Raw genomic sequence first — 13,376 nt, 5'->3', positions numbered from 1 at the left:
ACTTTAGATAGTTCTTTTCCGACCTCCAACTGTTCTCTGGAAACTTGCCCCTTTCAGGATATCGTCCAAGTAAGGGATAATTAAGATGCCTTTCTTCTTTTAAGAATCATCTTTTCGGCCATTACCTTGGTAAAGGCCCGGGGTGCCGTGGATAATTCAACGGCAGCGTCTGAAACTGATATTGACAGTTCTGTATCACGAACCAGAGGTACCCTTGTTGAGAAGGGCAAATTTGGACATGGAGGTAATCCTTGATGTCCAGGGACACCATATAGTCCCCTTTTTTCCGGTTCTCTATCACTGCTCTGAGTGACTCCATCTTGATTTGAACCTTTTTATGTAAGTGTTCAAAGATTTCAGATTTAGACTATGTCTCACCAAGCCGTCTGGCTTCAGTACCACAATATAGTGTGGAAGACTAATACCCTTTTCCTTGTTGTAGGAGGGGTACTTTGATTATCACCTGTTGGAAATACAGCTTGTGAATTTTTTCCCAATACTGCCTCCCTGTCGGAGGGAGCCGTTGGTAAAGCAGGCTTCAGGAACCTGCGAGGAAAAAATGTCTCGACTCTCCAATCTGTACCCCTGGGATAATACTTGTACGATCTAGGGGTCAACTTGCGAGTGATCCCACTGCGCGCTGAGACTCTTGAGACTACCCCCCCACCTCACCTGAGTCCGCTTGCACGGCCCCAGCGTCACGCTGAGGACTTGGCAGACGCGGTGGAGGGCTTCTTTTCCTGGGAAGGGGCTGCCTGCTGCAGTCTACTTCCCTTTCCTCTATGTCTGGGCAGATATGACTGGCCTTTTGCCCGCTTGCCCACATGGGAAACGGAAGGATTGAGGCTGAAAAGACAGTGTCTTTTTCTGCTGAGATGTAACTTGGGGTAAAAAGGTTGGATTTCCCAGCTGTAGCCGTGGCCCCCAGGTCCGATGGACCGACCCCAAATAACTCCTTCCCTTTATACGGCAATACTTCCATGTGCCGTATGGGATCTGTATCACCTGACCACTGTCGTGTCCATGACATCTTCTGGGAGATATGGACAACGCACTTATCTTGATGCCAGAGTGCAAATATCCCTCTGTGCATCTCGCATACATATATATAGAATGCATCCTATTAAATGCTCTATATCAATAAAATATTTTTAGTCAGGGAATTCGACCAAGCCAACCCAGCACTGCATCTCCAGGCTGATGGCGATCGCTGGTCGCAGTATAACCACCGTATGTGTGTATATACTTTTTAGGATATTTTTCCAGCTGCCTATCAGCTGGCTCCTTGAGGGCGGCCGTATCTGGAGACGGTAACGCCACTTGATAAGCGTGTGAGCGCCTTATCCACCCTAAGGGGTGTTTCCCAACGCGCCCTAACTTCTGGCGGGAAAGGGTATAACGCCAATATTTGCTATCGGGGTAAACCCACGCATCATCACACACTTCATTTTATTTTATCTGATTCAGGAAAAACTACAGGTAGTTTTTTCACTCCCACATAATACCCTTTTTTGTGGTACTTGTAGTATCAGAAATATGTAACACCTCCTTCATTGCCCTTAACGTGTGGCCCTAATGAGGAATACGTTTGTTTATTCACCGTCGACACTGGATTCAGTGTCCGTGTCTGTGTCTGTGTCGACCGACTGAGGTAAATGGGCGTTTTTTTAAAAACCCCTGACGGTGTTTCTGAGACGCCTGGACCGGTACTAATTGTTTGTCGGCCGTCTCATGTCGTCAACCGACCTTGCAGCGTGTTGACATTTTCACGTAATTCCCTAAATAAGCCATCCATTCCGGTGTCGACTCCCTAGAGAGTGACATCACCATTACAGGCAATTTCTCCGCCTCCTCCAACATCGTCCTCATACATGTCGACACACACATACCGACACACAGCACACACACCTGGAATGCTCTGACAGAGGACAGGACCCCACTAGCCCTTTGGAGAGACAGAGGGAGAGTTTGCCAGCACACACCAAAAAACGCTATAATTACATAGGGACAACCTTATATAAGTGTTTCTCCCTAATAGCATCTTTATATATATATTTATATCGCCAATTAGTGCCCCCCTCTCTGTTTAAACCCTGTTTCTGTAGTGCAGTGCAGGGGAGAGCCTGGGAGCCTTCTCTCCAGCCTTTCTGTGAGAGAAAAAATGGCGCTGTGTGCTGAGGAGATAGGCCCCGCCCCTTTTCCGGCGGGCTCGTCTCCCGCTCTTTAGTGAAGTTTGGCAGGGGTTAAATATCTCCATATAGCCTCTGGGGGCTATATGTGAGGTATTTTTAGCCAGTATATAGGTTTACATTTGCCTCCCAGGGCGCCCCCCCCCAGCGCCCTGCACCCTCAGTGACAGCGTGTGAAGTGTGCTGAGAGGAAAATGGCGCACAGCTGCAGTGCTGTGCGCTACCTTTAGAAGACTGTCAGAGTCTTCAGCCGCCGATTCTGGACCTCTTCTAACTTCAGCATCTGCAAGGGGGCCGGCGGCGCGGCTCCGGTGACCATCCAGGCTGTACCTGTGATCGTCCCTCTGGAGCTGATGTCCAGTAGCCAAGAAGCCAATCCATCCTGCACGCAGGTGAGTTCACTTCTTCTCCCCTCAGTCCCTCGTTGCAGTGATCCTGTTGCCAGCAGGACTCACTGTAAAATAAAAAACCTAAGCTAAACTTTCTCTAAGCAGCTCTTTAGGAGAGCCACCTAGAATTGCACCCTTCTCGGCCGGGCACAAAAATCTAACTGGAGTCTGGAGGAGGGTCATAGGGGGAGGAGCCAGTGCACACCACCTGATCGGAAAAGCTTTACTTTTGTGCCCTGTCTCCTGCGGAGCCGCTATTCCCCATGGTCCTTTCAGGAACCCCAGCATCCACTAGGACGATAGAGAAATAATAATAATAATAATCCCACTCCAAGAGAGGTATGACACAGATATTAAAATAAGATTTTAAACCTACCGGTAAATCTTTTTCTCGTAGTCCGTAGAGGATGCTGGGACTCCGTAAGGACCATGGGGATAGACGGGCTCCGCATGAGACATGGGCACTTTAAGAAAGACTTTGACTCTGGGTGTGGACTGGCTCCTCCCTCTATGCCCCTCCTCCAGACCTCAGTTAGAGAAACTGTGCCCAGAGGAGACGGACAGTACAAGGAAAGGATTTTTGTAATCCAAGGGCAAGATTCATACCAGCCACACCAATCACACCGTATAACTTGTGATATACTATCTAATTAACAGTGTGAAGAACAACATATCATCAGCCCAAAACCGATGTAACTATAACATAACCCTTATGTAAGCAATAACTATATACAAGTCTTGCAGAAGTAGTCCTCACTTGGGACGGGCGCCCAGCATCCTCTACGGACTACGAGAAAAAGATTTACCGGTAGGTTTAAAATCTTATTTTCTCTAACGTCCTAGAGGATGCTGGGACTCCGTAAGGACCATGGGGATTATACCAAAGCTCCCAAACGGGTGGGAGAGTGCGGATGACTCTGCAGCACCGATTGAGCAAACAGGAGGTCCTCCTCAGCCAGGGTATCAAACTTATAGAACTTTGCAAAGGTGTTTGACCCCGACCAAGTAGCAGCTCGGCACAGCTGTAGTGCCGAGACCCCTCGGGCAGCCGCCCAAGACGAGCCCACCTTCCTAGTGGAATGGCAATCCTGCCGTAGAATGCGCCTGCTGAATCGTGTTACAGGTCCAGCGAGCAATAGTTTGCTTTGAAGCAGGGCCGCCAACCTTGTTGGCTGCATACAGGACAAACAGTGCTTCTGTTTTTCTGATCCTAGCTGTTCTGGCCACGTAAATTTTCAAAGCCCTGACCACATCAAGGGACTCGGAATCCTCCAAGTCACGTGTAGCCACAGGCAAGACAATAGGTTGGTTCATATGAAAGGATGAGACCACCTTAGGTAGGAATTGAGGACGGGTCCGCAACTCTGCTCTATCCATATGGAAAACTAGGGGTGTAGTACGGCTGACCGGCGGTCTCCTGACCGCCGGTCAGCTTACCGACGCCGGGATCCCGGCAGCATACCGACGCCGGGATCCCGGCGGGGAGGGGCGAGTGCAGCAAGCCCCTTGCGGGCTCGCTGCGCTCGCCACGCTGCGGGCTCGGTGGCGACCTGCGGTCGCCACGGGTTCTATTCCCACTCTATGGGTGTCGTGGACACCCACGAGTGGAAATAGTCCCTGTTGGTCGGCATGCCGACCATCGGGACAGTGACCCGTCGGGCTGGTGGAGGAGGTCATGTGACTGTCGGTCAGCTGACCGGCGGTCACATGAATACCACCCGAAAACCAGATAGGGGCTTTTATGTGATAAAGCCGCCAATTCCGAAACTCGCCTAGCCGAAGCCAAGGCTAACAACATGACCACCTTCCAAGTGAGATATTTCAACTCCACTGTTTTAAGTGGTTCAAACCAATGTGACTTAAGGAAATCTAACACCACGTTAAGGTCCCAAGGCGCCACCGGAGGTACAAAAGGAGGCTGAATATGCAGTACTCCCTTCACAAAAGTCTGTACTTCAGGTAAAGAGGCCAATTCCTTTTGAAAGAAAATGGATAAGGCCGAAATCTGAACTTTAATGGAGCCTAATTTTAGGCCCAAATTCACTCCAGTTTGTAGGAAGTGAAGAAAACGGCCTAGATGGAATTCTTCCGTAGGAGCATTCCTGGCCTCACACCAAGAAACATATTTTCGCCATATTTGGTGATAATGTTTAGACGTCACGTCCTTCCTAGCCTTTATTAGCGTAGGATTGACCTCATCCGGAATACCTTTTTCCGCTAGGATCCGGCGTTCAACCGCCATGCCGTCAAACGCAGCTGTGGTAAGTCTTGGAACAGACAGGGACCTTGTTGTAACAGGTCCTGCCTTAGAGGAAGAGGCCACGGATCTTCTGTGAGCATTTCTTGCAGATCCGGATACCAGGTCCTTCGTGGCCAATCTGGAACAATGAGAATTGTTCTCACTCCTCTTTTTCTTATTATCCTCAACACCTTGGGTATGAGAGGAAGAGGAGGAAACACATATACCGACTGGAACACCCACGGTGTCACTAGGGCGTCCACAGCTACCGCCTGAGGGTCTCTTGACCTGGCGCAATAGCTTTTTGTTGAGACGGGATGCCATCATGACTATTTGGGGTAGTCCCCACCGACTTGCAATCTCCGCGAAGACTTCCTGATGAAGTCCCCACTCTCCCGGATGCAGATCGTGTCTGCTGAGGAAGTCTGCTTCCCAGTTGTCCACTCCCGGAATGAACACTGCTGACAGAGCGCTTACATGATTCTCCGCCCAGCGAAGAATTCTGGTGGCTTCCGCCATTGCCACTCTGCTCCTTGTGCCGCCTTGGCGGTTTACATGAGCTACTGCGGTGATGTTGTCTGACTGGATCAGAACTGGTCGATTGCGAAGTAAGATCTCCGCTTGACGTAGGGCGTTGTATATGGCCCTTAGTTCCAGGATGTTGATGTGAAGACAAGTCTCTTGACTTGACCAAAGTCCTTGGAAATTTCTTCCCTGTGTGACTGCTCCCCAACCTCGGAGGCTCGCGTCCGTGTTCTCCAGGATCCAGTCCTGAATGCCGAACCTGCGGCCCTCTAGAAGGTGAGCACTGTTTAGCCACCACAGGAGAGATACTCTGGCCCTGGGGGACAGGGTGATCCGCTGATGCAATTGCAGATGCAACTCGGACCATTTGTCCAATAGGTCCCATTGGAAGGTCCTTGCATGGAATCTGCCGTATGGAATGGCTTCGTATGTTGCTACCATCTTTCCCAGAACTTGAGTGCAATGATGTACTGACACTTGTTTTGGTTTCAACAGGTTCATGACTAGAGTCATGAGTTCCTGCGCTTTTTCCGTCGGATTACATACTCACCAGGCTTCTTTCTTCCGGCTCTGCGAGGAGGACGGCGGCGCGGCTCTGGGACGGACGGCGAGGTTGAGACCTGCGTACCGATCCCTCTGGAGCTAATGGTGTCCAGTAGCCTAAGAAACAGAGCCCTGAACTCAGAGAAGTGGGTCTGTTTCTCTCTCCTCAGTCCCTCGATGCAGGGAGTCTGTTGCCAGCAGGCTCCCTGAAAATAAAAAACCTAACAAAAATGCTTTCTTACAGGAAACTCAGGAGAGCTCCTGAAATGCACCCAGTCTGGGCACAGTATCAAACTGAGGTCTGGAGGAGGGGCATAGAGGGAGGAGCCAGTGCACACCCAGAGTCAAAGTCTTTCTTAAAGTGCCCATGTCTCCTGCGTAGCCCGTCTATCCCCATGGTCTTTACGGAGTCCCAGCCTCCTCTAGGACGTTAGAGAAATGATATTACTCCCACTCTGGTTATTACTCTCAACTAGGAGCAATATGAGGAAGAGGTAAGTTAACATAATGGAATGGATACACAGGGGATAATTATTTTACCTGTTACGTGCCATTAGGTTGATATTAAGATCTTAACATGGTGGTAGCCTATAATAACAACCTAAAAAATGTATCAAGCCGTGGCCGTTCATGCTTATTACAGTTCTGGAGACAGTAGGCAGTGTTTGAATAGAGACTCACCGTGATAACATCTCCCATTTTAATATTGAGACTTGTCAGATCGTAATTATTGCAGTAATCCTTCATCGCCCTGACCTGCAGAGCTGCTGAGGCATCTGGGGAAGAAAGAACAGTCACACTTAGCAAGTACACTATAATCCACAAGCCATGCAGTAATGTGATGTTGCCTGCAGGTGTCACTGTTGCTATTGATGTTTATAAATTAATTTAGCAGATGAAATGAAAGACTTTGGGGTGTATTCAATTCATGTCAGATGCAATGCTGGACGCAAACAGCCAGCATTCCGACAATGTTAACAAGTCGAATCTGCATTATTCTTAAACTGTCGGAAACAGCCGTGCTTCCGACAGAAACACGTGGATCGGCGAGTAACTCTCCAATCCACGTGGTTTTCGACAAGTGGCGGTTTTTCCTGTCGGAAAGTGCCGGTATTAATTGAATATACCCCTTAGGGGGAGAATACGAAGCAGTAAAAAGAGTGGAGAAGTGAGCCAGTGCTAAAGTTGCCCATGGCAACCAATCCGCATTGAAGTAACATTTATAATTGGGATAGTATAAAATTATAAAGAGCAGCTGATTGGTTGCCATGGGCAACTTCTCCACTGGCTCACTTCTCCACTCTTTTCACTGTTAAGTACATCTCTCCCCTAGGCTCAGATTTACCAAGCCTTGGAGAGTGATAAATTGCACGGTGATAAAGTACCAACCAGTCAGCTCCTGTCATTTTTCAAACCCAGCCTGTAACATGGCAGTTATGAGCTGATTGGTTGGTACTTTATCACTCTCTAAAGCTTGATAAATCTGGGCCTCTACCTTTCTTTTTTACCACCTTGGAGCTTTGCACGTCCTTTAAAAAAATTAGAAATGATACAACAAGCCAATGACATGCTTTCTGAATGACACCTGTCTTAGCAGTGGCAGTAGCCATGTTTTATATTGCTCCATCTGTTCCTTACCTCGTAACATCTGTTTGATCTCTTTGCTGGCCTGGGTGCCTGTAAACTGATTGACAATATCTAGTGCTGACTGGCTGTAGGTGTTCCTCACATGGGCATTAATCCCACTCTGCAAAACAACGGAGCCATACATCACATAAAACGGCATTGCAAAGACAAACTATACAGACCAGTGTGAAAAACAGGCAGCCAAACTGCTCCCTGCCCCACTCATGCATCATCATTTAGTGGCAGGGGAAAAGCATGCTCACAGTGCAGGCCTGAAGGTCAAAGATCCCATATAGAGGCCGCCTACCTTCCCCAAACAATAGATCCTGTGGAATGGTCACAGCACCCAAGATGTCTGCTTACACATGGAGCCCTGCTCATCTATCCCTTTAACAGGATTAACTGAGCCAGTGCTGTCGGATTTAGGGGGTCATTCAGACCCGATCGTACGCTGCAGTTGCTCGGGTCTGAACTGCGCAAGCGCTGCGACCACAATGCACAGGCGCGTCACTGCCCGGCGACGGGAAACGCCGGACAGCGTGGGACCTTGCGAAGAACGCAATTGCAGCAGCGATCGCAAGGTGACTGACAGCAGGAAGGCGTTTCTGGGTGGCAACTGACCGTTTTCTGGGAGTGCCGTGGAAAACGCAGGCGCATCCAAGCGGGGCGGGTGTCCGACGTCAATTTCGGGACCTGACAGGCTGAAGTGATCGCAGCGGCTGACTAAGTTCAGAGCTACTCAGAAACTGCTCAAAAACTTTTTGTACAGCTCCCCTGCACAAGCGATCGCACACTTGCTATGCTAAAATACACTCCCCCATAGGCGGCGACTATCTGATCACACGGCTGCAAAAAACTGCTACCATGCGATCAACTCAGAATGACCCCCTTAATCCGCTGCTGTAATGACTTAATCCCCTGCTGTATTGTTCTCTCTGTATTGTATTGCAGCTGAGAACAATAGATGAAAGGCTTATGCTAATAAACCTTGGTGCACCATGGCGCAGCAGAGAAGGCCAGATGAGCGAGGCTCCATATGTAGGTTCCTTATCTCATTTACTTGAATGGGATGCTCATGGGGGAGGAGCTTTGACAACTCTACTAGTTTTAGGATTGTTCACCCAATATCTACTCCAGGCAGGTCAGGTAAATAAAGGTTTCTTGTTTATCTCACCTAATTTCACCCAAAACGGAACGTTTGATTTTGGGAGGGAATATCCGTTAGGGCAATGGGCACGTGGAACTATGTATTCTGTTCCTTCCCAGTTTCATTTTTGAAAGCTAAATGGGTGAGAGTCAGGAACTCATATAATAGAGATTACAGATGTCTATAGAGAGATGCTGGTGTTGGACGATATGACAGTACATACATATATATCGTCCAAATTGACTTGCATGTATAAACGAGGGCTGTGCATCGTTCATCGTTGATGTATACACACTGACTGATATGAACGATTTATTGTTTATTTCTGAACGATATCGTTCATATCTGTCATCGTTATCGCCAAGTGTGTAGGGCCCTATAGAACGTCTGCATATCAATACATTGTAGCCCCAAGCACCTCATCAGTAGTGTACAATGTAGCCTTATGATGTGACCAATATTAAGCGTAGCCGCACAATCTGATCAGTATAGAGTACAGAGGCCCGTACACACTAGAGGACTTGAAAGATGAACATTTTGGAAGATGAGTCATTTCCCTTGAGTCCCTGACAACTGATATTGAGTGTACACACTGAGCTGTGTTACAAACAATCTGAATGACGAACGATCTGCTCTGCTGGGATTGAGGGGATTGAGCTGCATGCATGGACGACTGACAGCCTGCCTCAGATTATGTTGCAGTACAGCACTGCCACATAATCTGAACAGTATACAATGCATCCCAGTCTGACCAGGATACAGCACAGATACATAATCTGACCAGTATATAATGCAGCCCTACGGTCTGACCAGTATACAATGCAGCCTCACGGTCTGACTTGTATATAATGCAGCCCACAGTCTGACCAGTGTACAGCACTGCCACATAATCTGACCAGTATACAATGCAGCCTAGTCTGTCCAGTGTACAGCACTGCCACATAATCTGACCAGTATACAATGCAGCCCACAGTCTGACCAGTGTACACTACAGCACTGCCACATAATCTGACAATGGCCCTCATTCCGAGTTGTTCGCTCGCTAGCTGCTTTTAGCAGCAGTGCACACGCTAAGCCGCTGCCCTCTGTGAGTGTATCTTAGCATAGCAGATTTGCTAACGAAAGATTAGCAGAATTGCTAATAAATATTTTCTTGCAGTTTCTGAGTAGCTCCAGACCTACTCCTAGATTGCGATCAGCTCAGTCCGTTTAGTTCCTGGTTTGACGTCACAAACACGCCCTGCGTTCGGCCAGCCACTCCCCCGTTTCTCCAGACACTCCTGCGTTTTAGCCTGACAAGCCTCCGTTTTTTAGCACACTCCCGAAAAATGCTCAGTTACCACCCAGAAACACCCACTTCCTGTCAATCACTCACCAATCAGCAGTGCGACTGAAAAGCGCAGCTGAAGCAACAGCAAAACTACTAAATTTTTAGTAAAATAACTAAGCGCATGCGCGCTGCGTACCATGCGCATTTAGCAGCAAATCGCAGCATAGCGAAAATCGTCAACAAGCGAACAACTCGGAATGACCACCAATATACAATGCAGGCCACAGTCTGATCAGTATACAGCACAGATACATAATCTGACCAGTATACAATGCAGGCCACAGTCTGACCAGTATACAGCACAGTCACATAATCTGACAATATACAATGCAGCCCAGAGTTTGACCAGTATATTACAGCACAGCCACATAATCTGACTAGCATACAATGTAGCTCCACTGGGGCGGGGATTGATGTGAATGGCCAAATATTCTCTGTAAAGCGCTGTGGAATATGTGTGCACTATATAAATAACTGGTAATAAATAAATAATAAATAAATAAATTAGGACTAACATCTGGCACTGCATAACGCAAATCTTCTATCCTACTTCTGCTGGGAAAGAACGTAAGAGAAACACTGTTTGGGTATGGTTAGTTTGGTGTTACACAGAAGAAAGCCACAAGCCCCCTTCCCCAATAGCAGCCTGTCTTATCCAACATGGTCCCCCCGGGTCTGCCTTTGATGTACGGAGCAGCAGCCTGGCACCTAGGGACTCCCAAACTCTAGGGACCAGCAGATCAAAAAACTAGACTTCACTCTGCAGGAACCAAACCCCCCGGGCCATATACACATCAGAAACAGGGTTTTTTTTTTTAGATGCAACATGATAAAAACAACTTGTAAATTTCCAAAAAAGACTGTATGAGACTATATCCATATCTGTGTACTATGTGGGGACGCGAGGCCTACACTTTACATCCAAAATCACTGGCATCTGACTCATTTCATTACTAATGTGTGATGTGTAGTGGAAGATTTTCAGATACATATTTAAAAATTTAATAAAAAAACAGGCATTGATCATAGAGATGAGCGGGTTCGGTTTCTCTGAATCCGAACCCGCCCGAACTTCATGGTTTTTTTCACGGGTCCGAGCAGACTCGGATCCTCCCGCCTTGCTCGGTTAACCCGAGCGCGCCCGAACGTCATCATGACGCTGTCGGATTCTCGCGAGACTCGGATTCTATATAAGGAGCCGCGCGTCGCCGCCATTTTCACACGTGCATTGAGATTGATAGGGAGAGGACGTGGCTGGCGTCCTCTCCATTTAGATTAGAAGAGAGAGAGAGAGAGAGATTGACCTGATTTACTGGAGTTTAGGAGTACTGTAGAAGTGTAGAGAGTGCAGAGTTTACTAGTGACTGACCACAGTGACCACCAGACAGTGCAGTTATATTTAATATATCCGTTCTCTGCCTGAAAAAAACGATACACACAGTGACTCAGTCACATACCATATCTGTGTGCACTGCTCAGCCCAGTGTGCTGCATCATCTATGTATATATATCTGACTGTGCTCAGCTCACACAGCTTATAATTGTGGGGGAGACTGGGGAGCACTGCAGTGCCAGTTATAGGTTATAGCAGGAGCCAGGAGTACATATTATATTAAAATTAAACAGTGCACACTTTTGCTGCAGGAGTGCCACTGCCAGTGTGACTGACCAGTGACCTGACCACACTGACCACCAGTATAGTTAGTAGTATACTATATTGTGATTGCCTGAAAAAGTTAAACACTCGTCGTGTGACTTCACTTGTGTGGTGTTTTTTTTTTTATTCTATAAAAAACTCATTCTGCTGACAGACAGTGTCCAGCAGGTCCGTCATTATATAATATATACCTGTCCGGCTGCAGTAGTGATATATATATATTTTTTATATCATTATTTATCATCCAGTCGCAGCAGACACAGTACGGTAGTTCACGGCTGTAGCTACCTCTGTGTCGGCACTCGGCAGTCCGTCCATAATTGTATACCACCTACCCGTGGTTTTTTTTTCTTTCTTCTTTATACATACATACTACTACATCTCTTTATCAACCAGTCTATATTAGCAGCAGACACAGTACAGTACGGTAGTTCACGGCTGTAGCTACCTCTGTGTCGGCACTCGGCAGTCCGTCCATAATTGTATACCACCTACCCGAGGTTTTTTTTTCTTTCTTCTTTATACATACATACTACTACATCTCTTTATCAACCAGTCTATATTAGCAGCAGACACAGTACAGTACGGTAGTCCACGGCTGTAGCTACCTCTGTGTCGGCACTCGGCAGTCCGTCCATAATTGTATACCACCTACCCGTGGTTTTTTTTTCTTTCTTCTTTATACATACATACTACTACATCTCTTTATCAACCAGTCTATATTAGCAGCAGACACAGTACAGTACGGTAGTCCACGGCTGTAGCTACCTCTGTGTCGGCACTCGGCAGTCCGTCCATAATTGTATACCACCTACCCGTGGTTTTTTTTTCTTTCTTCTTTATACATACATACTACTACATCTCTTTATCAACCAGTCTATATTAGCAGCAGACACAGTACAGTACGGTAGTCCACGGCTGTAGCTACCTCTGTGTCGGCACTCGGCAGTCCGTCCATAATTGTATACCACCTACCCGTGGTTTTTTTTTCTTTCTTCTTTATACATACATACTACTACATCTCTTTATCAACCAGTCTATATTAGCAGCAGAGACAGTACAGTACGGTAGTCCACGGCTGTAGCTACCTCTGTGTCGGCACTCGGCAGTCCGTCCATAATTGTATACTAGTATCCATCCATCTCCATTGTTTACCTGAGGTGCCTTTTAGTTGTGCCTATTAAAATATGGAGAACAAAAATGTTGAGGTTCCAAAATTAGGGAAAGATCAAGATCCACTTCCACCTCGTGCTGAAGCTGCTGCCACTAGTCATGGCCGAGACGATGAAATGCCAGCAACGTCGTCTGCCAAGGCCGATGCCCAATGTCATAGTACAGAGCATGTCAAATCCAAAACACCAAATATCAGTAAAAAAAGGACTCCAAAACCTAAAATAAAATTGTCGGAGGAGAAGCGTAAACTTGCCAATATGCCATTTACCACACGGAGTGGCAAGGAACGGCTGAGGCCCTGGCCTATGTTCATGGCTAGTGGTTCAGCTTCACATGAGGATGGAGGCACTCAGCCTCTCGCTAGAAAAATGAAAAGACTCAAGCTGGCAAAAGCAGTAGCACCGCAAAGAACTGTGCGTTCTTCGAAATCCCAAATCCACAAGGAGAGTCCAATTGTGTCGGTTGCGATGCCTGACCTTCCCAACACTGGACGTGAAGAGCATGCGCCTTCCACCATTTGCACGCCCCCTGCAAGTGCTGGAAGGAGCACCCGCAGTC

The 13,376-nt window shown here is 47.5% G+C and overlaps 1 protein-coding gene and 1 long non-coding RNA gene across 7 annotated transcripts in view; one reads left to right on the top strand and one right to left on the bottom strand.

The window, feature by feature from the left end:
• Positions 1 to 13,376, bottom strand: part of CASKIN1 (CASK interacting protein 1) — a 411,436-nt gene that overhangs the window by 70,224 nt on the left and 327,836 nt on the right. For all 6 annotated transcript variants that reach the window (XM_063934707.1, XM_063934706.1, XM_063934708.1 and 3 more), the window contains 2 exons: positions 7,524 to 7,632; positions 6,567 to 6,661 (listed from right to left, as the gene is read on the bottom strand). In XM_063934707.1, coding sequence (XP_063790777.1) covers positions 6,567 to 6,661; positions 7,524 to 7,632 — 204 coding nt within the window. The remainder of the gene's footprint in view (positions 1 to 6,566; positions 6,662 to 7,523; positions 7,633 to 13,376) is intronic.
• LOC134945436 (uncharacterized) overlaps positions 1 to 13,376 on the top strand; it is a 107,496-nt gene that overhangs the window by 83,929 nt on the left and 10,191 nt on the right. The gene's annotated exons all lie outside the window — the stretch shown is intronic.

The sequence above is a fragment of the Pseudophryne corroboree genome, chromosome 7 (genome assembly GCF_028390025.1).
Source record: "Pseudophryne corroboree isolate aPseCor3 chromosome 7, aPseCor3.hap2, whole genome shotgun sequence".
NCBI lineage: Eukaryota > Metazoa > Chordata > Amphibia > Anura > Myobatrachidae > Pseudophryne > Pseudophryne corroboree.
This window is presented reverse-complemented; position numbering and strand designations above follow the sequence as displayed.